This window comes from Typopeltis vanoorti, chromosome 8 (assembly GCF_054136105.1).
Source record: "Typopeltis vanoorti isolate ZY-2024b chromosome 8, IOZ_Tvanoo_1.0, whole genome shotgun sequence".
NCBI lineage: Eukaryota > Metazoa > Arthropoda > Arachnida > Uropygi > Thelyphonidae > Typopeltis > Typopeltis vanoorti.
In genome coordinates, this window is record NC_143556.1 from 97,542,590 (window position 1) to 97,570,428 (window position 27,839).

The 27,839-nt window shown below is 36.6% G+C and overlaps 1 protein-coding gene across 3 annotated transcripts in view; it reads right to left on the reverse strand.

Annotated features, from left to right (window-relative positions):
* Positions 1-513: 513 nt before the first annotated feature.
* ProRS-m (prolyl-tRNA synthetase 2-like protein, mitochondrial) overlaps positions 514-27,839 on the reverse strand; it is a 223,775-nt gene continuing 196,449 nt past the window's right edge. For all 3 annotated transcript variants that reach the window (XM_090396837.1, XM_090396836.1, XM_090396838.1), the window contains 2 exons: positions 20,252-20,431; positions 514-740 (listed from right to left, as the gene is read on the reverse strand). In XM_090396837.1, coding sequence (XP_090252963.1) covers positions 627-740; positions 20,252-20,431 — 294 coding nt within the window. In that variant the 3' untranslated portion in view covers positions 514-626. The remainder of the gene's footprint in view (positions 741-20,251; positions 20,432-27,839) is intronic.

The window sequence follows — 27,839 nt, forward strand, 5'->3', positions numbered from 1 at the left end:
ATTTCTTAAAAGATTTGAAAGCAATGAGAATGTAATACCAATTTCAATACAGAAAACACAGAAACCCATTGCTTTAAATATTTTAAATTATGTGGAGATTTTTCCACAATTAAGTGATTTTGCTTTATGTCACTTGCCTGGAAAGAGACTTTGGCTCAAATTCTATCTGTAATAGGAACTTTATTAAGCCTTTTCAAGTATGACTAAGTTGACCTATCACAACAAATGCAAAGTTTTCTCTTTTATCAATAATAGTTTTCCTCTCACAAACACGGTAATCTATCCCTTAAAAGTCAATTCAGAAATGCTTCGTTATATCATTAGGCCCAACATCACCTAAGGCCTGCACAGGATATAATTTCTAAGGATGTGATAATTTGTAATCGCTGATTTTGATGCTGTGTAAATGTGGTAACTATTTCATAAACCCAAATCCTAAATATTACGTTCCTGAAAATACAATTTATTTAAGTGAAGTGTAATTAGTTAGAGGAAAAATTCACACTATTCATATTAAACAAAACAGTCATTTTAATGCATAATTTAAGTATTAAAGATACAGCAACAAATACTTGAATATATATTATTCCTTCATGGGTATGCCTATGAAAGAATGATATACACATTCAGAATATGCATAATACCTTTCTAAAATATTCCATCATTTCAGCATGACATAAAAGATGATTCTGTCTATTATACACATCATGTATCTCAATTTTAGGAATATCATCAAGTACCTAAAATAAAACTATTTTTATTTACAATATTAAAAAATACACAGAAAGTATATGAAATACTACAAAAAATTCTTATTAAAAAGGTGAATTATTGTACATATCTGATTCAGTTCTATAAAAAGAATATTTTATATTTTATTACTATTATAGAAGTATCTCTATGCAGTCAAAAGAACACATTGCAGGAGTCACACACTAACCATTATAAACACAATGCCTATCATATCTCTTTTTAAACTTACTAACTTATTGGAGCACTCACAACTACATATGACAATACATTCCACTCATTCACCACTTTCCAAGGAAAGAACCTGGTCCACACACTCCTTGTTAACCACAGTCTTATACAAGTTCCAAGGGTTATCCCTTGTATTCATGTATTGAAAAATTTATTTTGAGTCATCTTATATAATTCCTTTAGTAAGTTATAAGTTTCTATCACATCTCCTCTCTTCTGCCTGTCAACCAAACTGTAACTCACACACCCTCAATCTATCCTTATAGGGAGAATTCCACAGACCTGTCATCTGTCTGATCACTTGTCTCTGAATCCTCTCCACCACTTTCTGATCTTCAAGAAATCCTGGAGTCCAAATTTGTGCACAGCAGTCAAGATGTGGCCAAATCATAATCTTATAAAAATGGATAATAACTATCTTTACTTGTCAATGTGTTCTTCAACATCCAAGTAATCCTTTGAGCTATTTTGCCAAACCTCATAATATATCTGAACTTTAAATTGCTGTCCACCATTATCCCCCCAAATCCCTGGCCTCATCAATTTCCTGTAATCCAGTAACATCAATACAATAAAAAGTGTGCAATCTTTTCATCCCGAAGTGCATTACTTTATATTTTGCAACATTAAATTGATAACCGTTGTCCTTTACCCACACTGCCAATTTATTTAAATCACCCTGCAGGTATCTACACCACCTACATCAACTACTGCCCTCCCCAGTTTTGCATTATCAGCAGACAACTAAATATCTGCCCCCCCCCTTAACTTTTCTGCTGTATCATTAATATACAAATTAAAGAACAGTGGCCCTAGAATAGAGTCGTGGGTCATCTACTAGTTACATTCATTCACACCTTGATTCCAATTCCACCATCCCTTGTCTATCATCCATCCTCCTATTCATTCTACCAGCCTCATCAGCCTCATATCTGTTCCCATTTGCTCCAACTTGCACAAGTTTTCCATGCAGTATTCTATCAAATGCCTTTGCAAAGTCCAGAAGTATTGTAGCATAACCATTTCCTTTATCCAATTTAGCTGTCATTTTATTATAAAATGATTGAATAAATTACTAAGGCAAGACCTACCTTTTTACAAAGTCATGCTACCGCTTATAGAGTATCTTATTCCTACTCATTCCTGAATTATACCTATAACCAACTTTTGTGATACTTTAACCACCACTCCAGAGATACTAATTGGTCTGTAATTTATAATCCACTCTTTTCACTCACTTGGAATCCTGCTGGAGCTGAGACTTAGATTAAGCAACTTTGTCAGAGACACTCCCAGTTCTCATGCACATTCTCAGAGCACATGAGCTGACATAGCAACTAGTCCCACCGCTGTATTCACAATGATATTTTTTGATATGCTGAGCACTTAGTAAGTTTATTCTTGCCTAATCCTTCTTTCTCTTACTTGCTACATAGTGAAAAAACTCTTTTGGATTTACTTTGACCTGCTTAGCTCATTTTCTTTCATAATTTGATATATACTTCCTTACCACACTAGTAACCTTTCTTACCTGTGCTTTATATTGCTCATGGGCATGCTGACCACTTTTCTGTTTATATTCCTTCCATAATGCTTTTTCCTTTTGCAGTTCCTGCTTTATATTGCTACTCATCCATTTTATCTTAACTTTCTTTATAGAATATGCAAAACAGGAATTAAGAATGCAAAATCTAAGTACATATAGCATGTACTGTTTTCACAAATGAAGTACATCTCCATTAACCATGTTAGAAGTTAAATTCAGGTTCAGTGTCTATGAAAACTAAATACAATCAAATTTTACTCCAAACTAATGAGAACTCTATTAATGCACTATTATTTCACATTTTAAAGAACTTACATTCAATTATGAACTACTGAAAAAAAAAAAAAAAAAATCCAACCCACAGCAGCAGTGCTATTTTTAGCACATCAGTGTGAACAGTGGAGATTTAAAAACTTCTACAGCGAGTGCCAGTTAGGTGGCAAGAACAAAGTAAATGTCAGTAGAGTAGTCAATATCAATGGTAGAATGGAAAAATGTTAATGTCAGGAGTAATACTGATCGTGCAGTAGCTGCAACAGGAGAATAAAATAGACCTAAATAAGGAAATAGTACAATTCAATGTTATCCTTCAGCCACGCAATCAAAAAGTTGCAAAAGCAGCAAGAGAATAGCAGAGCTAAGATGAGAAAGAAACAGGTGGCCCAAGGTGAAAATAAATCAAGTTCATGTGAACAAATGAGTAAAACAAGGTAAGGAGAATATGTATGGAGAATCCATAACAAGATAAGTACTTAACTAAAGTATAACAAAATCATATTTCCCCGGTGCAAAAATCTATTATATTAGTCATGCCATCCAGATGCAAAAAAAAAAAAAGGTAAGGCAAAAAACTAACTGTCTTGTTTGGCACTAATGATCTAAGAAGTGAGAAGTATTTTATGAAAGAGGATGTGAAGAAGTTGCTGGATGAAGCAAAAATGAAGAGCAAGAAGGTAAAACTAGTCTCCTGCCATGCTATGATAGAGGCAGTATGATGAGAAAGTGGACATCGAATAGCAAATGAATCAACATGCAGGTTGTGAAGAAGGAATGATGTGGGATTTGTGGACCTATGGTCTGAGTATGATGGAAAGAAAGATCTGTATAATGATGACAGACTTCACCAAAACAGTTTCGGTGTAAGGTGTCTAGAGAACTTTGTTCATCGAGCATGCTGAAGCACAAATTAAAGAAAATTTAAGCAATTAGGGTGGATATAGGTGAAAGTGTGAAGGTACCCATGAGGTGAGAATGACAAACAAGTACAGAATTTAGTCTCTCAAGCAAAAATATTGAATGGAACAGTCATTTCAAGAAGTAAAGGTCATTGGGGAGGGGGGGGGGGGTAAAGGGATGATGCAGTTTCTATATACTAATGCCAGAATAACATAGAGCAGTTTTTGGCACTGGTTAGTGCAACTTCACCAAAATTACAGGCATCAGATGATGTATTCACAGAGACAGAATGTGAATGCTTTAGTATTTTCAGGAAAGATAGGATGGGGGGAGGGAGGTGGAGGGATAATGCTAATGATAGCAGATGAATTGCAGCCAAAAAGAATAAAGGAAGGAGGATAGTTGTTCATTTGATGCAACCTTGTATGAGATCAAGGGCAATAAGACAAAATATACAACTGGTTGCTGCTATAGGTGAGGGGATTCCAGGAATGATCTGGAAGACATGCATCAGCAAATTAGAGTAATGAGTGCATTTGAAGTTCAAATGCAGATATACATTCATGTTCAAAGAAAACATCACTTGCTGTAATCATGTTTTTTTGGTAATTAAAATTTGAATGACTATTTGAAAAGGGATGATAACACAATAATTGTCACAAATAATGAAGAAGGTAATATAACATTTTTATTTTTGATTAATATTTGATGTGATGGATTTTGCAAAGGCATTTGACAGATATCACACGAGAATCTTTTATGCAAATTAGAACAAATGGCGTATGGATATATTACTGGTTAAGTGGACAGTGGCTGCTGGACAGATATCAAGAAGTGGTATATGGAAGGACAAAATCGAGACAAAAATGGATGACTGGTGATATGATGCAAGGTTTGGTGCTGGGACCATCTGTTTAATTTGTACATAAATGATCTAGGAAATAACCTGGAAGGAAATAACCAGATGTTTGCTGACAATGGAAAATTAAGTAGAGTAATAGTTAATCAAGGCAACATAGAGAGCTGGCAGGGCAATTTAAATAGGCTATCAGTATGGGCAAATATAATGGGTATCAGTTTAATGTGGAGAAAAGTCAAGTTATGCATTTTGGAATAAATACATTACACGCTGTGTATAATGCTGACAGGAACTGTACTTCATGAATAGATGAAGCTAAAGATTTAGGAGTGGTCGTAGACAGAAAGCTACAGTTTAGAGGATATATGAGGGTAGTCTGAAACGTTCTTGGCTTAACAATGAAAAAACAAATTTATAATTTCAAAATTATTTTTATTTTTCAACATAATCTCCCTTAAGACTAACACATTTATTCCAGCGATGTTCCAGCACCATTATCCCGTCACCTCTTGATTCCAAGAAAAACGCTGACCAAAGAGATAGAAGGCAGAGGAAGCCAAATCTGGGGAATAGGGTGTATGCTCCAACAATTCATAGCGCAGATCCCTTTTCCCATTGCCAAAACACGTTTGTGGGCAGGTGCATTGTCCTGATGAAAGATGATTTTTTCTTCTGCAAAACTGGGTCTTTTCTCACAAATTTTTTCGCCTAGTCTGGTTAAAAGATCGGAATGATATTCCCCAGTTATTGTTTTATCCTTTTCAAGATAATCAATAAACAAAATGCCTTTAGCATCCCAAAACACCAATGCCATGACCTTTCCTGCTGATGGAACCGACTTTGTCTTGTTTGATGCTGAACAACCGGCTTCTGTCCACTGTTTTGACTGCTATTTGGATTCTGGTGTATAATGGTGAATCCAAGTCTCATCCATAGTAATAAATCGAAGCACAAAATCAGTTTTATTTTTGTTAAAATGCTCCAAGCATTGTTCAGAGATTTTCATGCAAGTGCGTTTTTGATCTGCTGTGAGCAAGCACGGCACCCATGTTGCGCAACATGGGTGCCGTGCTTGCTCATGTTGCACAAAGCTTTTTCATTTGCAATTCTTCATGCAAAATATATCCTACGTTCTTTTGAAATTCCTATAGTCTCAGCAATTTCATGCACTTTGATTAGCTGGTCATCCAATACCATATCGTGAACTTGATCAATGATTTCTGGTGTTGTTACTTTTTTGGAAGTCCTTCACGTGGATCATCTTCAAGGCTGGTATGGCCACGTTTAATCTTGGTAGCCTATTTCTTAATTGTCAAAAACAAAAGAAAAGAGTGCCCCTAAACTCTTATGAACTTCAAATGAACTTCTTTTACAAAGAATTTTATAACTGCATGATACTCAGCTTTTTATCTATTTCAAAGGATACAGAAAACACTTTTGCTTCAGACAGCTGTATAAAAAAAAAACTACTTAATAGATTGACTTGTAATTTCACATGGATGCTTATATGACAGATGTACGAACGGTGTTGCCATCTATGGTTGAGGCTGAGAACTTTTCAGACCACCCTCATATTGCTAAGGTAGCACATAAGATTACTTGGATAGTGAAGAACACATTAACAAATAGAGATAAGGAAGCTGGTAATCCTCTTTATAAGGTCTTCATATATCCACATTTCAATTAGTTTGCTCAAGTCTGGTCTCCTGGGTTTCTTGGGGATGAGAAAGTAATGGAGAAAATTCAGTCTTCTCCAAGATGGTGAGTGGTCTATGGAGTGTTCCCTATGAAGAGAGACTGAGGGTATGTGGATTGCAGAAGTTGGTTGATAAGAGAAAAAGAGGGGACATGATAGAAATATTTGAGTTGCTTAAAAGGTTTTATAGGATTTATGTGTAAGAAAACGTAGGAAATGTTTCCTGAAAAAACATTTCCTTGGCTGAAAGAAACAAAACAAGGGGTCATCTCTGGAAGATGAATGAAGGTGAGATTAGTAGCAGTGTGAGGATTAGATGTTTTTTGCCTGCAGAGTTGAGAATGATTAGAATGGGTTGCCAGAGTCAGTTTCAGTGGTTTATCTGTTAAAGGGTTCAAGAAGAGGTATAATACATTGTGTGGATAGTTTGGGTCTCCCGCGATGAATCTTAGGACTCCATGGAGGTTCGCAAAAAAAAAAAAAAAAAAAAATCAGCTAACGCCTTTTATTCCCTTATAGGGAGTAGGCGAGGCCTTTATACCCTATGTAGCTTTTGGAGACTGAGTGGGCAGTTCAATCTCCACTGGTAGCCAATCAGAGATAGCTAGCCCATGTCTATCACTAATTATAGCAGCCACCGATGAAGAGGCTGGCAAACAAGTGCTGCCATCTCTTAATACCTAACCATAACAAGATATGTCACTGTCTGAAATAATGTGGGTATTACAGTCGATTTTCTTGAGTTTCCAGGATAAAAAAACCCACTTGCCCATGCCAGAGATCGACTAACTTGGGAGCTGGTCGAAGAAACGCTTAGAAAAAGTTCCTCCAGTTGGCGACTAGACTTGAACTAAGTCAAACTTTGAGCGACCAAGTGCAGAGGATGCAAGCGTCACTTCCACTGAGCTACATAGGCCTAAGTGCCTACAATAATAATAATAATAAAGAATGACAATAAATTTGACAAATTTGTAAATATTTCAATATGGATTGGACAGTGATATTTTCACTGGAAAAACAAATATCAGTATCAAAATTTAGTTCAAGTACACAGTTTTACTAACATTCAAAGCTAAAAATTGCTGTTTAGTACTTTGTGGATCCTCCTTCAGCCTTATTAGAGCTTGGCATCGGTGGGACATTGACAAAATCAATTTTGTGATGGATGCAACTGTCATTTCATTGTTCCATACACTTATACGAAGGTGTGCTGAAAAGTTGTGATAATTACCATGAAGGAACTGAGGTAGAACTACACATTATTCTACATATTCTCCATGAAGTGTTATACACTTGTTATAAGCTTTTACATTGTTTGCAATCCTCTGAGAAAAAGGTCTTTCCCTTGTTGCATAAACCAGTCCTCAGCTGCAGATATGACTTCGTCATCTATGGTAAATTTTGTTCCTTTCAAGTATTTCTTTAAATTTGGGAATAGGAAATAGTCAGATGGGGCCAGGTCTGGCAATTAAGGGTGGATGAGGTAGATATTGAAAGCCCAAATTGTGTTGGGTTCTACGAGCAGTGTGAGAAGGTGCATTATCATGCAAAGGCAACAATGCCTCTGCTTAGTTTCCAATGGTATTTTTCTTTCAGTACTTCCTTCATTTCCTTCAGAGCTGTTGAATAAATTGCTGCTGTAATGCTCTCCACTTCACTGACTGTTGTTTGGTTATTGGGTCATAATGATGAAGCCATGTTTCATCAACAGTCTCAATACCAGCCAAAACATTTGCACCTGATTTCTCAAAATGACCCAAAATCCCTTGATATGGCAGCACACGTTCTCTGTTTTGGTACATTCCAACATTTGGGGGACCCACTTCGCTGAGAGCTACTGCATGTCCAGATGTTGGTGGATAATGACCCCAACTCATTCCCTGAATATCTCCAGAGTTTTTGCAATGCTGCTGTTATTCATCTATGATCAAGAATCATGGCATGCGCTACATTGATGTATTCAAGTGTGATTGCTGTGGGAAGTCTTCCTGACCTGGGGGGGAGGGGTATCTTTTGTCTCAGGATGTCCAGGTTTAAACTTGGCCACCAATCTGGCAATTGGATTATGCTGGGGCACAGTTTTTCATGCTACAAGAAAAGTCTGCAACATCTCAGTTGCAGACTTTTCTTGTAGCATGAAAAACTTGATGAGAGTCTGCACCTCTTTGTCCTCAACATTTCTTTGAACATCTGGCACATCTTCTTATGTACCCTAAAGGAAAACAAACAAATTATTACAATTTTATGATACGTGGGGGGGGGGGGTGTCAAAGGATTTTAAGATATGTTCTTTCTTGTGGTTATATCAATTGCTTTAATATCATTTTTGTTTTAGGTGTTTATCAGAAACTCTTCACCCCTCACCCCATTCTCATAATGGCTTCTTGGAACTCCTGAAGTATTTTCAGCTGCTTGTGTATTTCAATCTCTGATTTTGAATCATCTGTGTAGACAGGCACAAAATCAGAGCATTCAATTCTATGAGCTGTTGATAGAGAACTAAAGGGGGGAGTGGAACATTTTGGTGGCATGCAGAAAGAAAAGCTGCAAATATGAGTCCCAAGATCTTGGGTTTCTGGTGTAACTTTGATTAAAGTTTATTGTAATCTAAGTCAGGATGAAGTCCACATCTGTAGCAAAAAATGCCCACAAACTCTCTTCTGGGAAAATCTGAAACCCATTTGCAAGCATCCATTTTGAAAAATGGTCGATGGCTTGCTGTAGCTGTGTTTCTATGATGCTCATATTACATGAATGAAAGAAGATGATAAAGTCATTCACGTAGAGGACCTCACATTTAGAGGAGCTGTTTGGTTATTGAGTTAAGCTTGACTGCAGAAAAGGGTGCCACTTAAAAAACAAAAAAACAAATGAACCTTGTGGGACTCTCATCTCTGGATATATACAGTGTTGTGAGAAGGGCAGTTACTACTCAGACTTGGAAGATTCAGTTGGATAAAAAAATTCTTTATGAAAAAAGGAAAATTCCCAAAGACCAAAATTGTGTGGGTCTTTCAATATTCCAAATCACTAAGCAGTGTCATATTTCCTTATCAAGGAAAACCAATACTAAATGCTCAACTTTTAGGAAGGCATCTCTAATGGATGTTTCCTGGAGGAGTAGATGATCTGTTGTAGAATGATATTTGTGGAAGATAGATTATGTTCTGAAAAAAAAAAGTGGTTCCTCTCAAGAAACCATAAAAGACTAGAATTATTTTTTCCAGAATCTTGCAGCAGCTGGTCAGAGCAGAAAATTCTGTTGTAAAAGTGCAACAGTCAATCCATAGATGACGGATACAGATGTTTCATCATTTCACACGGATGTTATCTGGTCCAACAACAACTGGGTGACATTTAAGCAAAGCAGCTTTTTTCTTCGTTAGTGAATGGCCTGTTGTATTCTTCAGTAACACAGAATTAGTTGTTTTTCTGCTTTGTATTTTTGGGCAAAGGACTGGAGGAGGGGGGGAGGTAAGAAGAAGATTATGATGTTTTAGTAAAAATCTCCCCAAGTATGTCAGCAACAGTGCATCCATTATGTTCTAGGATGGAGAATTGGTGGGTGGTGTATCTGCTTTTTCCTTTCCAGATTTTGTCTCAGACTTTTTTACAGTTGGTAGCTCATTATAGAAGATGCGTTCAATATAGGATTTTGTTTGATTCTGACAATGGATGTGTCTTGCTCAGGCTAGAGCACATTTGAAAGCAATTAGGTTTGTTGTGGAGTATCTGCAGAAAATAACCCAAGCCTTCTTTTGAGCTTCTTTTGCTACTGTTCAATTGCCATTCCACTATGGTTTAGGAAAAGATGGAAACTGACTAGATGTTTTAGAAATTGCAGTTGTGGCAGCTTGTATAACACACTTTACATGATTCACTACATTGCTGATAGGAGAGGAGCTGACCATCACCTAATCAAATTCTGCTAGCAAGGAAAATGTTGCCCATTCAGCTAGCACAATTTTCTGCTGTGATATTCATGATATAGTACTTGCCCATGTAGAAAAGAGGATATCATGGAGAGAGAGTGATTTCTTTCAAATAAGTTCTCATCAGTTTCTCAATTAACAGTGGGCAAACAGGGAAGGGGGGGGGATAAGCAATGTCAATGGCACTGAATATTTGGGTGGGCATATAGAAGGCGTTGTTTCCTGTGTTTAAGAGGGAGAGATTACTGCTGTTAAGGATACTCTCAACAACTCTTCTTCTGATGCTTGTTGAGGTACTATGCCACAGAGAGTGTTGTGTCATTTTAAATTCCTCCATTAAAAGTAAGATGCTAACTGAAATATGACATTATCAAGGCCATCTTAAGAAATATCTGCAGCAGGAGGAAAGTATATGCGACATACTGTTATCAGAATTCCAACTGAGAGTCAAACAGCAATATGTTTTATTAAGTGGGACTTGCAGAAAGAGGTTATAGTTGCCCATAAAGATGGGAACTCCTCCATGTCCATCCTCTGTCCTCTCTTTATGAATAATCGTAACTCACAGGTACATTTCCTGCTGGCAGAAGCACGTTGGTTTATTCTTCTGCAAGAGAGCCTCAATGTTGCTGCTGTTTTGACAGAATTCATGGCAATTTCGCTGTAGAAATGTTTTCATCATTTCTTTTTTGGTAGTATCATCTGGCTTCCTATGTTGAATGGTTTTATTTTCATTTGCCTTGGATTTTTTCTTTTTCAAAGAATTGTAGATGGTAAGTAACCACCATGTCTTCATCAGAAAAATATCCAAGCTGTCAAGAAAAAATGAACTCCTCCAGGACACTAGATATATTTATTGTTTTATGTTATTCTGAGAGAAATGGAGATATCCATGGCACCTATAGATGGGCCATATATTAAAGAGTCTGGAGGCATGTCTTTGACTTCATGTAGTACACACTCAATTATTATTTATTATTTTTTTTAATTAGTGGATGTTGTGTAATGAGACCATTTTTGGCATCAGGAGTGAGTCCATATCAATTTTTTTTTTTATGTGCTTTAAAGAGAAAGAGAGAGAGAAGCAAATGATTCAGGGATGTTGTAGTTATCAGAAGGTGGGATTGACATACATGACAAAGTTCCTACTGACATTTTCTTTATGGTTGCCTTTTGCCTTCTCGGTGTAGGAAGGTTTGCCACTAGATGTTGCTATATTTGTGGTATACTGCCTCCTTGCATTCTGATGGATACACTTCTTGGTTTTTATCTTTTGGATTTCCTTATGCTCAGGTGTAAACAGATTGGTCTTCCATACAATGAGAGCTTTTAGGGCTTTGCTCTTACAATCTTGTTCTTATGACCAGGAAAATCAGGCACAGATGGCAGAGCCACAACAGGCAGTTTGAGGATGAACATAGTACTGGCATTTAAAGCAGTGCACAGGTTTGGGATGTAGAACCTAACTGGACAGTTTAGATATCCTGCTTTCACAGATGTTGGTTTAGGTGTATTCAAAGTAAGGACAATATACCTGGTATCATTGGTAAGAGTATTCTCCCATGGTTGTCCTCGGTCTTTCATTTCAGAGCAGTGAGGACATCAAGGAGGTTCCACTCTGATATTACACCATGGGAGTAATATCAGAGTGGGACCACTTCCCTCGGAATAGTTCAAGGTTTTGTAAGAGGTAACTGTCATTGATATTCCTCCAATAGAAGTTGCACAAAGGAGATTTTTTGACTGTGTCTGAGTTTTGATTTCTATGAGGATGTCCCCTGAAGGTAGTTTCTTGAGCGATTTTGGAGATCCTGACAAATCTTTTGGATGCAGAGGCAAAAGTGGTGTAAGACTACTAAAATTTCTCTTTCTGGATGTTGCACCACAAACATAGTGGCTGGAGAATAGAAAGTAAAAAAGACTTAGGAGAAGTAGAGAAAAAAAAATGTGGGAAGTATAGACAACAACGAAGAACAAAAAAAGGACCATAATGAACAAACTTCCCACATAGAAGAATGTATTTACAGAAGTGTAAACAAAATTCAAATAGTGAGTTTACCTGAAGACTGCTAATGATGGATGAAATTATTGAAGGGGAAAAAAACAAAAGAAAACATTAAACTTCATTTTTTATTAGCATTTAGCTAGCACACCTCAGAATAATTAACTTTATGACAATTACTTACAGTCCCTACTTAAACAGATACCTGAGCAAGTATGCATACTTACGAGGGTGGTCTCAAAAGTTCTCGGCCTAACAATGAAAAAACGAATTTATAATTTCAAAATTATTTTTATTTTTCAACATAATCTCCCTTAAGACTAATACATTTATTCCAGCGATGCTCCAGCACCATTATCACATCCCTGCATTGATTCTCAGTAAGATCTGCAAAATACCCCTCTACAGCTGCAATCACCTCTTGATTCGAAGAAAAACACTGACCAGCGAGGAAGAGTTTTAGTTTTGGGTAGAGATACAAGTCAGAGGGAGCCAAATCTGGGGAATAGGGAGGATGTTTCAACAATTCATAGTGCAGATCCCTTAATTTTCCCATTGCCAAAACACTTTTGTGGGTAGGTGCATTGTCCTGATGAAAGATGATTTTTTCTTCTGCAAATTGGATCTTTTCTAACGAATGTTTTCGTCTAGTCTAGTTAAAAGATTGGAATAATATTCCCTGGTTATTGTTTTACCCTTTTCAAGATAATTAATAAACAAAATGCATTTAGCATCCAAAACACCAATGCCATGACCTTTCCTGCTGATGGAACTGACTTTGTCTTTTTTGGCGCTGAACACCTGGCTTCTGTCCACTGTTTTGACTGCTGTTTGGATTCTGGCGTGTGTAATGGTGAATCCAAGTCTCATCCACAGTAATAAATCGGTGCATCAATCTTGTTAAAACACTCCAAGCACTGTTTAGAGATTTTCATGCAAGTGCATTTTTGATCTGCTATGAGCAAGCGTGGCACCCATCTTGCGCAAAGCTTTTTCATTTGCTATTCTTCATGCAAAATATATCCTACATGTTCTTTTGAAATGCCTATAGTCTCAGCAATTTTGCTCACTTTGACTTGTTGGTCATCCAATACCATATCATGTGCTTGATCAATGATTTCTGGTGTTGTTACACTTTTTGGATGTCCTTGATGTAGATCATCTTAAAGGCTGGTACGACCATGTTTAAACTTGGCAGCCCATTTCTTAATTGTCAAAAATTAAATACAACAGTGCCCCTAAACTCTTATGAACTTCGAATGAATTTCTTTTGGTGTTAAATCTTTTACAAAAATTTTATAACTGCAAGGTACTCAATTTTATCCATTTCAAGGGATACGGGCAACACTTTTGCTTCAGAGAGCTGTATAAAATAAACTTGATATTTTATTGACTTGATATAGAAATTGACTTGCAATTTCACATGGATGCTTATGACAGATGTACCAACTTAGAAAAAAAATCTTGTCGATAGTATTGCCATCTATGGTCAAGGCCAAGAACTTTTCAGACCACCCTCGTAACATTGGATTAAATTTCTTCAGTTTGCGTAATGTCTTGAATGAAACAGTAATGCATTATAGGAAGACTGCTGAATAATGATTAGGAGAATGAAAATTACTCTTGCATAGTGCAAGTGTATGGCAAAACAGTAAGAATAGTATAACTTTCCTCAGATGCATCCTCAAATATATCCACAGCGAGTGAGTGAACTTACAGCTAAATTCAGGAATATAAGCAAGTAATAACTGCAGGGTAATGCCACATCTGATATTAGGGTGCAGCAAAGAATGCAACCCATCTTTGCCACACCTAAATTAAGACTACTGCACTTATCACAGCTGTCTATAATAGAGTGACCAGATTTTCAAAACAAAAAAAAAAAAGGGACATTTTGAATTTTTCAACAATTAAAAATAAGGACAAAAACAGGACACTTCTGGTACACTCTACATAAAATAGGAATAACATAATTATAATTACAGTACACAGGACTGAAGTGTGCATTATAATTATGGAGTCTCAGCATTATCATTATTATTATATTCATATGAAGACATTATTTCTTCCAAAAGTGTTAATTCTTTCAAGATGCACTCATAAAAGTCAATACATGAAATGTCAAAGTGTGTTTACCTTGATGGGCCTGTGTTTCACTCAGGATTTCTCCATGAGTACAGGTCAAAAGATGCCTCCAATGATCTTGAGCCTCTCTCTTCCATGTTATACCCATAGATTTCACTAGTGGATCTTCCCATCTTGTAGGTGGTCTTCCTGGTTTTCTCTTTATTCTTGGTTGCCATTTGAGTATTCTATATGCCCATCTGTTATCTCTGAGTCTGGCTATGTAACCTGCCCATCTCATCTTGCTTTCATATACTGCAGTTATCACATCTTTTATGCCTGATCTCTTTCTTAGTTTCGTGTTTCTAACATGTTCCATTTTGCTGATGTTACAAATCCTGCGTTCTATTGCACGCTGAGTTATTCTGAGAGTTTCTTTTTCTTTTCTTGTCATGTTCCATGTTTCTGATCCATATGTGAGTGATGGAAGAATGTCACTATTAAATAGTTTTGCCTTCGCAGAGATGTCAAGATTTGGATCAGTAAGTGTTTCTTTTAGTCTGTTGAATGATAGCTATGCAGCTTTCTTTCTTTTTGCTAGTTCTTCAGATAAATTGTTATTCATTATTATTGTGTGTCCTAAGTAATTGTACGAGTCAACTAGTTCTATAGGGATGTTATCAATACATAGGTGATTGTCACTTGTGTAGATGTTTTTGATCCATTTTGTTTTTTCTAGATTCATTTCTAAGCCTATCTTACTGCTGTTGTGTATATTTTTTCACCCATTTCTTCTAGGTCTTTTGGGTTGCGGGATATCAGTACTAGATTATCGGCGAAAAGGATTTATAGTTTTTCACCATCTATGCTCATGCCTCTGTTCAGGTCTATTTTTTTCAGAATGTATTCTAAAGTGCTGGTAAATAGATTTGGGGAGATCACATCGCCTTCGCAGACTCCATAATAATTGATCACAATTATTGCTTTCACAGTCTGGTGTTGAAGCCGTTCTTTTTATCAGACCACAAAGAACTCGTGAGAAAAAAATTCTCTCTACAGCTGTGTTTGTTCCTGGGATTGCCATAAGAAATGTAACAACTGACAGTATGTTTTTGTAGTGGATATTTTTTCTTGGAGCACCTTAAACACGTCACACCACTTTTTGTCCACTTCAGTGTTTGTGTCCTTCCATTCTTCCATCTTGGAGTTCACAACATTATTTATATGGCTGACTTCATCAAATAATTCATCTTCATCAAGAATATTGAATATTTTGCTGTCAACATAACTGATTGCTTGTAGGCTGCTTGCAACTTCAGCTCAAGTTAGTGGAGTTTGCAACTTAATTCAGTGAAATGCTTTCAATGGCTGGAAATGATAAGTTCATTTGCTTAAATATTCATTAAAAAAATTTGTAGTGTCTAAAAATTCTTTTTCAAAGACACCCTCTCATCTTTGAATGCTGAAATAATTGATGACATTTTAAATGTTTGAAAGTTCTCAGCTTTCCTATTTGTAATTTTTTCTGTCTGAGCAATTTCAATTCTTCTACTACTTTAGTTGCCGAAATATTTTCGCTTTCTATTTATGTCATTGTTGCTGAGAATATTTTCAACTGGTTTTGCATGAAATGGGACCAAAGTATTGATTGTTGGTTACTGAAAATGATTTCAACAATGTAGGGCATTTATCTTGTGATAAAAAGTAAGGTCTGAGTCCATCATACATGTCAATAATCCTATTCATAGCTTGTAGTAATGATAACTATCTTGTTTGTACACTACCTAGAACACGCTCGTATTCAATTTCTGTAAATGTGCAGAAATTTTTCAATTCCTCTACTCTCAAGATGTAGATTCACAGCTGGTAGTAATGATAACCATCTTGTTTGTATACTACCTAGAACATGCTCGTATTCAATTTCTGTAAATGTGCAGAAATTCTTCAATTCCTCTACTGTCAAGGTGTAGATGTGGAAATACTGAAATATTTTATTTACAATTGTTTCGATATGAATAGGCAAAATATCAGCACTTGTCTGTACACCATTATGAACAACATGAGCAGCACAGCCAATAGCATGAATGTTCATTTTTAACCCTTTGTTGAGTCTTGAAAATACATCGTTGGAACCACTCGTTTGTATCCACTGAAGTTGATATGGCAGTAATCTGAAGAAAATGCAATAATTTTCTCAAGTCAGCTGCTGTTTCTGCAAAATATCCAATATATGATTTGCAAGCAGTTCTGCTGTTTCTCCTGTTATGTTCTGAAAATCTATCACTTTAACTTGAATACCTTTATTCGGGATGAAGTACCTAACAAGGACAGGCACCCACTTCAAATCTCTGTGGTTTGATATGTCTACCATAACTGACACATATTTGGCTTGTTTCAATTCAATTGCCATTTCTTGCATTGCATAAGGTGCCAGGACATTCACTAAAATTGATTGGCACTTTGTTTGTCCACATGTAAATTTCTTTTGAAATAAATTTCTTACTATTGCAGAGATGCAGTCCATTGACCTCAAGAAAAGTTATGTTTTGCTGCATGAAATGCAAATAAACCTTCTTGAGCTGCAAGACGTTTTACTTTCATCAGTTAATTTCCCTTTTGAATTTTTCATGAAAAAGGATTTTCATGAAACTGATCTTGACTTGACCTGCAAGCAGTGGCTGTCAATTTATGTTTTTGCTTCATCAAATGCTGTTTTATATCAGAATGGCCTCCATGTTCAATTGAAAAAAGCTGAATGACACAGCACATTGCAACTTGTTTGTTAATTCGCCGTCTTTCAAGAAGGGATATTATTTTAAATATCGAATGAAACTGTACTTCCTTTTTGGAAAGATAAAATCTGGATGAAATAATACCACTCACAATACATATATTCACTTTAACTTTCACAATTATTAACAGACTGGCATAAGAAGCACAAAACAATGGTATGGCAGAGAAAGTAACCTTGTTACCACCCAGATGCAGCAATGCTGTCACTGGTTGCAGCATTTTTGTCCTATCACAGAGAGAGTGTGTTCATAATATGAAAGCACAATCAGTTGACAATCATCATAGCATGCATGTTTTTGATCTCAAGCTATTACATGTCACCAGAAGATATTATCCTTTCCATATTCAAACATATGAGAATGAAGTCATGCCACGAATTCAAAAAAGGAACAAAATGTGACTAAAGTTAATAAAAAGGGACAATTAGTGTCCTGTTAAGGTTTTGTCGGGACAACGTGACCAGAGTCTAAAAAAAGGGAACAATCCCATTTAAAAGTGACATCATGTCTGGTTACCCTAGTCTATAAGTCTTTTTATACCCTCACATAGGTACGTAACATTGCCGCTTATCTACCCAACAAGCATGATGATGTTAAGTTCTGAATTAAACAAAAATTAAATTAATTTACGTTTCCTTCAGACTTAACATGGGCTTGCAAATTTGAACCAATTATTGATGTACCAGAATATAATAAACTCTTGTGAATTTCACTAAAATATTACTAAGCTGAGAGTCCTTCATTTAATATGTGATATTATAAAGTATTGTGAATTGCTAAACTGCTTAAGTGTAAGTACTTATAAATTGCTGGGAGAAAGAGGTAATCCGATTAAATAGAAATGGCTGGAATCGAAACACGTGCATCAAAGAGTACAGGTGCACTCTTTCAAAAGCAAATAAGCCCCCCCCCCCCACTCATACGCGCAGAAGAATAGGCTAAGAATTCTGTGTGACGTGCAGTACTGAGTGACATGAGGTGACGCTGAGAAAAATGGGAGGAATAATCGATGACGTGGAGTGAACGTAGGGCACGCAATTTAAAAAGTCGTGCATTGCCAAGGAAGCTCTCTTGTTCTTTAGGCTGAGTTTTACTCTTACTCTTGTGTGGAGTTACGCTCCGGAGTTTTTCGGGTGGTCTTGCGATGTGTATGGAGCCTCCTCGTGGCGTCCCATCCTCTCTTTCACCGCAAATTCGAGACAATGACGGAGGAACTTTGCTGTAGATTTCCCAACAATTTACCGGTCGGCGACCAGCCCAGCAGAAGATATTCACCGATGCTTACGGAGATGTTGTTATGATGTTGAACGAGTTCACCAGAGAACAACGTCTACCTATTTTCAGCGGTAGAAGTGCAGATTGAACCCTTGAAGAATGCCTCAGAAAAGGCAGAAGGAACGTGGTGTCGAAAGTAATTGTCCAGACGAGATATGTAAGGTGGCCAGATAATTCCCCCAGCAATTGGTAATGTACAATCTATGTTTTGTTATGTGTATTAGAATAATATATGTAAAATTTAGGAAGGACTCTAGAGAAAGTTTTCTTTGAATGATAAAGTAATAATGAGAATTTTGAGTATTTTGCTAAGTAAATTAATTGAGAGCACGTGGAGCCTAAGAATTGTCTTTTAAATGATAGAAAAAGTTGTGAGCATTTTGTGAGAAGAAATTGTATAAGAGCACATGAAGCTAGTTTAGTAATTCAGCTAATAATTGTCCTTAGTATTAATGAATAAGTGTGAATTTTTTTTGTGTAAATTGTAAGCCTTAATTGAAGTTCTTTGTCATGCATGCATGCTAAGATAGATATAGAGAATCTAAGTAATTAGTGCTCAGTCATTAGCAAATTGCAGATTAATTATTAAGAGTAAATTCATAGAATGTACAATGTTTCAATTCAATTAAATGTTTTGTTTCTTTTGTTTAACTGATGACTTGCCTGATTTTCTTCTCTGTTGCACTTGCTCATAAAATACGAACCACAGTGGGAGATAAATTTTTGACTGCTCTTGGTGACATAAGATTGTATGCTAAACTGTGTTCTGGTTCCTCGATTCTACACTATCTGTTAATCTAGGATTCGGGGTGGCGCAGTGAAAAATAAATTTTCCCTGAATCCGAAAAAGGAATCAGAACTAGTGTGAGACAAAGGAATAGGTATCCGCCATTAGTATTTCCTTTGTCCCACAAATCACTAGCATCGTTCTTGTAAGTATATATCGGCCAAGAGAGACATTGAAGTTGAGAGATTTAAGATTGAAGATAAAGTTTTAGTAAAGTTAAGAATAATCAAAAGGTAAAAATAAGAGAATATAAGGTATAAAATATAGAGTAAATAATAAGAATAAATTAAGAGAAGATAAAATTTTACAATGACATTGCCAATAGATAATAAAAATTAAATACAGATGATGTAACATTACGAATGGATGACAAATATTAAATACAAGTAATTCAATAGTTAAAAACATTTCCTGAACACTATCATCATAATAAAAATATTAAAATACATTAATATATCAAAAGTAATGATAACCTTATGAATAGAACTAAACATAAACAAAACAAATAAGAAAAAAGAAGGAAAGATAAGTGATATGCTAATAAGACAGTACCGCAATTCGGTGAAAGGGAAACAAAGAAGAGAAGGCATTCATGTGTAAGGGAGAAGTGGGAGTAAGAAATAGTGGGAACAAGCAAAAAAGGCTAATAAGTCAAAACAGTATAAGGAATGATAAAATCCTTTAATGCCTTTTTATTCCACAAATGGAGAATGCAAAACTCTAGTCCCAATTTTTGAAATGAGCAGACAGCTGGTCTCCTCACTTTGTCTTCACTGATAGTTCAAGTTCAGTTCTACTAATGCTTTGTAGAATTGCATGTAATGAGAGTACACAGACAACTGCTGCTATTGCATATTCCTAACCCTAACTGACATTACTGTGTGAAGTAATGTATGTGTGGAGTTAAAAAATCCAAGTTTCTGGAAGGTGGTGGGATTAAGAACCAGCCGAAAAAAATATGTTGAGAAAAGTTTGTCTAGTCAGTGATTGACTAGACAAAATATCTTTTAAAATTAATTCAATAACTTTTAAAAGAAATTCAGTATACCTAACTTTCCACTTAGAGCATACCTGATTATTGGGTCTTTATCAGTTAATTATTAGTAAGAATTGACAACAACATAAATAAATAAAAAAGTACCTTCTTTCCTAAAATAAGGACATATGGAAATCCCAATGATAATGCATCCTTTATTCTACGCCCTATTGTTAAGTCTCTGTCATCTACCACAATGTTATTAATGGCATAAGGAAGAGTACAAAGTGAAGATAAAATATTTTCAGTAAAGTAACTAGCCTTCTGTTGTTCTTTACTGCCAATCTGTAAAAAAACACAAAATTATGCAGTAACCATCTCAAATGTAAAAGAAATATAAGCTATAATAACCATAACAAAAAATCAATTTCTTCTATAATTATTTCCTTATATTAGTGTTTAAATATAATGCAAAGAATCGAGCTTATGTAACATCAATAAGTGGAATAAAGTGAGCTTGTTCTAAATTGCATTCATACTCTTAGTATGAATGCAATTTTAAATAATAAATAATAAAATATCAATTAATTTCAAAATGCATTACACAATATGCAATTACTAAGGGAGGAAAAAATTAATTAAAATCACAATTCTACTATTTAAAGAATTTCATATTTAAATGTAATGTCAATTTTCGCTATAGCAAACCACTCAAAAGTCCCAACTGAAGACCCACAGGTAGATTTCTTTTTTTTACAGAGCAAACATATTTTTGCTTTGCTAAAAAGAAAACTTGCTATAGCAAGCTAACCACAAAACAAACTATACTTATGGTCGCTATGAGTTTGCTACAGGGAGTCAAATGTAATATTAATAATTACTTTTCCCTACACTAAATTTATCCTTACTCAAACAAACTAAATTTCAGCAAATCCCTCTATGTATAATAGTTGCATGTTCATGGGTTAATACTATTGGGCTGAAATTAAATTAGAATAGATTAGTTAAAAATAAAATATAAGCATTACAAATTTACTTAATACAGTTGACGATAACAATTTCTCACTTTTGGAATAGAGTAAGGCAGTCGTTATGATTGAGGTTAGATCAGTGAAGTAGAGCTTAAGCACTTTCTTTGTATAAATGTTTATGTTTATATACAGATCTATGTAGAAGCTTGATGTTTTCCCATTAGATCCTGTGGCTAGAATTTTTTCTAGCCACAACTTGCCTATACAGCAACCCAGACAAGAAGAAGTGTATACCATATGTTCAAAGCATCTCTGAATGGGTGCCAAAAGTTATGAAAAAATATCCCAAACCAGATCTGTGAGGTTTGATAAGCCAGATATGGTCTAAATGTTCAAAGATACATTTATTGACAGATCTTCCTGTTTGTCCATAGTAAGACAAATTTCACGAACATGGTATTTTGTATGTGCCAGGTAGCATCACTGGTGAGAGTTTGTCTTTTGGAGAAGGTAGCAGGTTATGAATTTGGTTGATGGCTTATAGGTAGCGTATTAATAAATTAGTAAATTATGAAAAATAAGATTATATTTTTTCATAATTTTTGGCACCCACTCAGAGATGCCCTTAATATATGGTATAGGAGCCCAGTGAGCTTCTTCTTGTCTAGGTTGCTGTATAGGTGAGTTGTTAATTATGTTTCAAGTTAAGCTTGGATTATAGCCATTTAGTAAGGCTGCCTGTTTGATAGTTTCCAGTTCTTGTTTCAAAGAACAAATCTTTTTCTTTAAAGAGACAATAGCATTTCTAACCCAAAAAATTCCATTGGACATAATGAACATATTCAAATTTACAATTACATCTGTTACTTTATATAGAAAGAAAAAATATATAAGACCAGCAATGGGCTCACTCCTATCATCTAACCTAGTCAACATTTATCTTGAACACCTAGAACAAAAAATCTTCTCTTTTGACCCAGACAGAAAATTTGGCTGTGGTACATTGATGATGTCTTTGTAGTTTGGAGTCACACAGAATCGGAACTCCACTCATTTCTACAAAAAATTAACACTTTACATCCTCATATTAAGTTCACACTAGAAAAAGAATCATCAAAAGGTATTTCCTTTCTAGATGTGCACATCCAATGCAAGCAAGGTGGATTCATTTCCACTCATTATTATTACTATTATTACGGGCAACTCCAGGGAGTCATTAGACTCATCGAGGGAGGCCCCAAATCATATTCATCACAACTATTTGACATTCATACAGTATCTATCATACCTCGCCTTAAACTCATTCACTGTCACAGCATCCACCACAGACTCAGGGAGCGCATTCCACTCATTCACTACTCTAAAAGTAAAGAACCCAGCTCTAACACCTTTACTAACCACACTTTTGCCCAGTTTCCATGGATGTCCCCTAGTCCTCCCACAACCAGCCCTGTTCTCAAAAATATCTTCTGAATTAATTTTATAGAAACCCTTCAGTAATTTGAATGTCTCAATCATATCTCCCCTCCTCTGCCTATCAACCAATTTTTGCAACCCACAAATCCTCAACCTGTTCTCATACGGTTCATTCCACAGACCTGCTACCATCTTGGTCACTCGCCTCTGAATCCTCTCCACCTCCTCCCCATCAAGAAGAAACCTAGGTGACCAAATCTGAGCACAGTAGTTTAGATGGGGTCTTATCAAGGCTCGATACAGAGGAACAATAACCTGCTTGTCAACGTATTCTTCAGCAACCAAGTGATTTGATGAGCTGTTTTGGTCACTTTTGCAATGTGTCCCCTAAATTTCAATTCCTTATCCAACAACACTCCTAAATCTCGTGCCTCATCAATTTCCTGGAGCAGGGTTCCACCAATGCAGTAAACTACCGCCAATCTTTTCACCCCAAAATGCATAACCTTACATTTTGCCACATTAAACTGACATCCATTCTCCTTAGCCCAGACCTCCAATCTATCCAAATCATCCTGCAAAATTTTGACGTCATCTGCATTCACTATTGCCCTACCCAACTTCGCATCATCCGCAAACAAATGAACTGTTCCTCTCAGATCATTTCCTATATCATTTATGAACAAATTAAACAGCAGTGGTCCAAGAACAGATCCTTGTGGCACACCACTAGTCACAGGCCGTCTTGTGGACTCTACTCCGGAGTAAACCACTCTCAGATATCTCTCCGTCAACCACCCTCCTATCCATCTCACCAACCCTATGTCCATTCCCATATGCTGCAATTTACTGATTAGAATTCCATGTGGAATCCTGCCAAAGGCCTTGGCAAGGTCCAGTAGAATCACCGTAAACCCATTACCCTTATCCAGTTCAGCCATCACTGTGTTATAATACGTGAGCAAGTTACTGAGGCATGACCTACCCTTCACAAAACCATGCTGTCCCCGATACAGTATCCCATTTTCTTCTATCCAATCTTGTATTTTCCTCTTGACTATTTTCTCTAAGACCTTGACAATGATTCCTGATATGCTAATCGGTCGGTAATTTACAACAGCAGTCTTGGAACCACCTTTATGCAGTGGAACTATTTTCCCCTCTTTCCACCCGCTCGGGACTAACCCAGACCCGAGACTCAAATTAAACAAAATGGTCAAGGGTACTGACAATTCTTTAGCTGCTTCTCGTACAACACGAGCTGGTATACCATCCAATCCCACAGATGTTTTGACATCGAGGTTATGCAATAGACTACTCACCTCCACTTCATTAACCACAATTCCCGTATAATATACTGGTTTATTCGTTTCTGCAATGTCACCACCTGGATGATATACTTTTGCAAAGTGCTCACTCAGTAACTCAACTATCTCAACTGATTCAGTTACCTCCCTACCATCGGCATTCTTTAAAATCAATCTGCCATGTACATTTTTCCTTTTACTTGCTACATATCTAAAAAACTGTTTAGGATTCTCTTTAGCCTGCATGGCCAATGTTCTTTCGTAATCCTTTTTTGCTTTTCTTACCACACTCGTCACCCTTCTGGCCTGCGCTTTATACCATTCATGTGCCTGCCGGTCACCCTTCTCCTTAAATTCCCTCCATAGTTGTTTCTTTTTTTGCAACTCAAGCTTAATGGTGTTATTCATCCATTTAACCCCTACTTGATTTATTATTCGGACTCTAGGTATACAGTCAGCCATTGCTTCATGCAAGCACTTCTTAACTACCTCCCATGCACTATCAACTTCTAGTCCTTGCAGTTGTACATGCCATGGCACTGAACCAATCAAACTCCTAAGTTTGTCATACTTTCCAGCCCGATAATTCCACATGTACCCTGTCTTAATTGAAAATTCTACACCTTTAGCCACCTCCCAAGTTAAGACCCTATGATCACTCTCACCGGGTGGCAATGTGGTCATATTTGTTACAGCCAAATCCTCAGATGTAATTACTAGGTCAAGCACTCTCTGACCCCTAGTATTTTCCATTACATGCTGTCGCAGATAGTTATCCCTTAATAACCGCATAAAATCCAGTTCCTTCCTCCCGTGTGTCCTCTCCTCACTCCAATCAATGCTACCATAGTTGAAATCTCCCATAATAATCACTCTCCTTCCACCCATTTCTTCTATTTGCTTGTGCATACTGTCACCACCATCTTTTCCATCACCTGGTCTATAGCAGCACCCAATTGTATATTTAGTTCTGCTAGCCACAATCTCACACCAAATGGCCTCAAATGTGCTCTTTTCTCTATCCTGCAATTCAACTTCTATTCTCCTTGGCTGGAGCTCATCAGCTATCATCAATAATACTCCTCCCCCCATTTTATTCTCTCTGTCATTCCTGAACACACTATACCCATCACATTCAATCCCACTAGTTATATCATCTACAGTCAGCCATGTTTCACTAATACCTATAACCTGTGGTCTGGAAGTGCCAACCATGGCCAAAAACTCTTCCTTCTTGTTCCTAATACTCCTAGTATTAGTATACATGAATTTAAGACCCCCATTAGCCCCAACCCTACCTTGATGCCTTATATTAACTATCCCACTCTAGTTTGTTGTCCTTATTTGCTCTGGCATATTATATTCATTCTTACATTCAACTGCCTCCATAAGGACTGTATCTCTACTCCCCCCCCCCAACAAATCTGGTTTCCCTGAATTTGCACATCCACTACATTCAGCAACACTTTCTCAAGTCTTCTTACACCGTAACCATTCAAATGCAAGCCATCCATCTTATATAGATCCTTTCGCCCATCAAACTCACTCCACACATCCACAAATTCCACACCACTCGTCATACATAACCCACGCATAAAGTCATTTGCAATTATAGCCCTCCTTTTAAACATTTCACTGTCATACCGTGGCAAAAGACTAATCATTCTAACTCTCTCACTCTTTTCTTTTGCTACCTCAAACAATTCATTCAGGTCTTCTATCATTTCCATTTTATCTCCTTTCAAATCATTCGTACCTGCCACAACAATCATTTCTTTCACCCTTTCCTTTTGCTCTCTAATAGACGCAGTTACGTCCTTTATGGTCGCACCAGGTTGGTACGATTTTGTCAAATCCTCTACTAACACACCTCGTACTAACGAGTCTCCATATCACACTCACGATCCGAAATACACTTCAATTCCGCATTCTCCCTACATTTTCTACACACATTCAATCCTTTATTATCATCTAACCACACTCCGACCGCACTCCGCAAAGCGTACATTTCACAGCTAGTACACTGACTCATTTCTTTTATGCTACCGTTCTTTGATAACGATGGCGAACCTTCATTACTGGCCGCCATTTTCCTTCGCACAGGTGGCATACTTATCTGTAACGTGTTTTGTCAAATTATATGTTATAACACACCAAAATTAGACGCACTAAAATACGCAAGGCAAACAAAACAAAACTACACAATATTAAGTAATTTGTATCGATAACTGAAAATTATACTTATCTTATCTGGAGCTTGCACTAACACTACACATTACGAATTCATCTAGCGGCGACTTCCCGACATAGATTATGTTATAAAACACTTTAGTACACTAACCACACTAATAAAGCTCCAATAATATACCAAAATTAAACACTTAAGTCCATTAAATTGAATCCAAAACACCAATAAATCAACAAAAAACACAAATCTCTCAGGAGCTCTCCGATAGCACGTCCGTTCACCAGCTAGCCTCGACACCCAAAACCACTTATTTATATCTTATTTTTACAATTTGTTATATCCACAACACATCTGCCCACCATCCATCTCGAAAAATATAGCATCAAAATCCCTAGTATCCAGAACACAAGATTTGTTTTTCGAAGAATCTTTAAAACAAGAACTGGAAACTCAAACAAACAAACTGAATAACTTGAAAAATAATTAACAACTTGCCTATACAGCAACCCAGACAAGAAAAAGTGCATACCATATGTTCAAAGCATCTCTGAATGGTGAAAGTTTATTTTTCACTTGGTTAGACTATAATAAATTTAGTTTAATCCTTTATCCAAGTATGAGCAAACAAAGTTTGCGCCTGAAAATATCTTCAGGACTGGGGTAAGGTAGTACAACACAGGCGACTTGTAGCAAAGATGGACCAAGCTAACATCACAGCAATCTCAGTATCTTCCATAATGCAAAACACATTTCCTTGCGGATATGTATAATGTCATGCATTAAGGGAAGGACCACACCTTTTGGCAATTCCTATAGGTAAAGATGACCTCGCCATTGCTTCTGCCTGGTATCTCCACTTCTGGGCCTGGCTCCCACTAAAGAGATCTAAATAAAGGTCGAAACTAGTCTGGGTAGTGGCCCTTCCCTTAATGGATAACATTATACATATCCACAAGGAGATGTGTTTTGCATTATGGGAAATACTGAGATAGTAGTGATGTTAGCTTGGTCCACCTTTGCTAAGAGTTTCCCGGTGTTGTACTACCTTACCCCAGTCCTGAAGATATTCTCAGGCACAAACTTTGTTTGCTCACACTTGTTTAATCCTAAAGTGTAAGCAAACAAAGTTTGTTTGTACATCAAGTATCTTCACATTGGAAATATTGCCTATACACCAACTGTAAAATTTCGATGTTCCCAAAATATAAATGATCTAAAACATCGACCTTTTACAGTAGGAATACACCCAAATTTCCTTGAACAAATGTATCTATTTTTCTATGTAAAGTTATCTGTCTAAAGAACAAAATAAGTCCAAAGGGAATTAACTCACTCATTGTTCAAGAGATGTGGAGGTAATGAAACCAAGAGAAATGTCAAGGTTTCAGCATGCCTTTTGAAAATTGTTTACAAATCCAGTCGCAGGTGACCTTCAAGGTCAATATTGAAAGGGCACGGTGGGAGTCAAAAGGAAAGTCCCGTAGGCAGGATTAAGGAGGTAAAGAGGGAAAGTAAGATTTTGTCGGCGAAAATTCGAGAACCATTAAGTCACGTTATTATCCAGGGTTCTCATAACTACGTGCAAGACTCGCATGGGGACATTATGGGGGCCCAAAAACTTAATCCAAAGTGCAGGGGACTGGTGGTTAAAAGGTTTGGATCTGAGATGAAAAGGGGCTTCCTTTTTTTATCTGGTGTGATCCATCTACGAGAGATCGAGAGGTGCCGTTAGTTCTGGAGGGGAAGACAGAGATCCGTCCACTGAGAGTCAAGTTGCAGTCGTAGATATCCGGAGGCGATAAGTAAGCCAAGGAGAAATCTTGCAGTATTGGTCCTGAAACTCTGCCGCTCTGTGCATGCCCTGACCTATG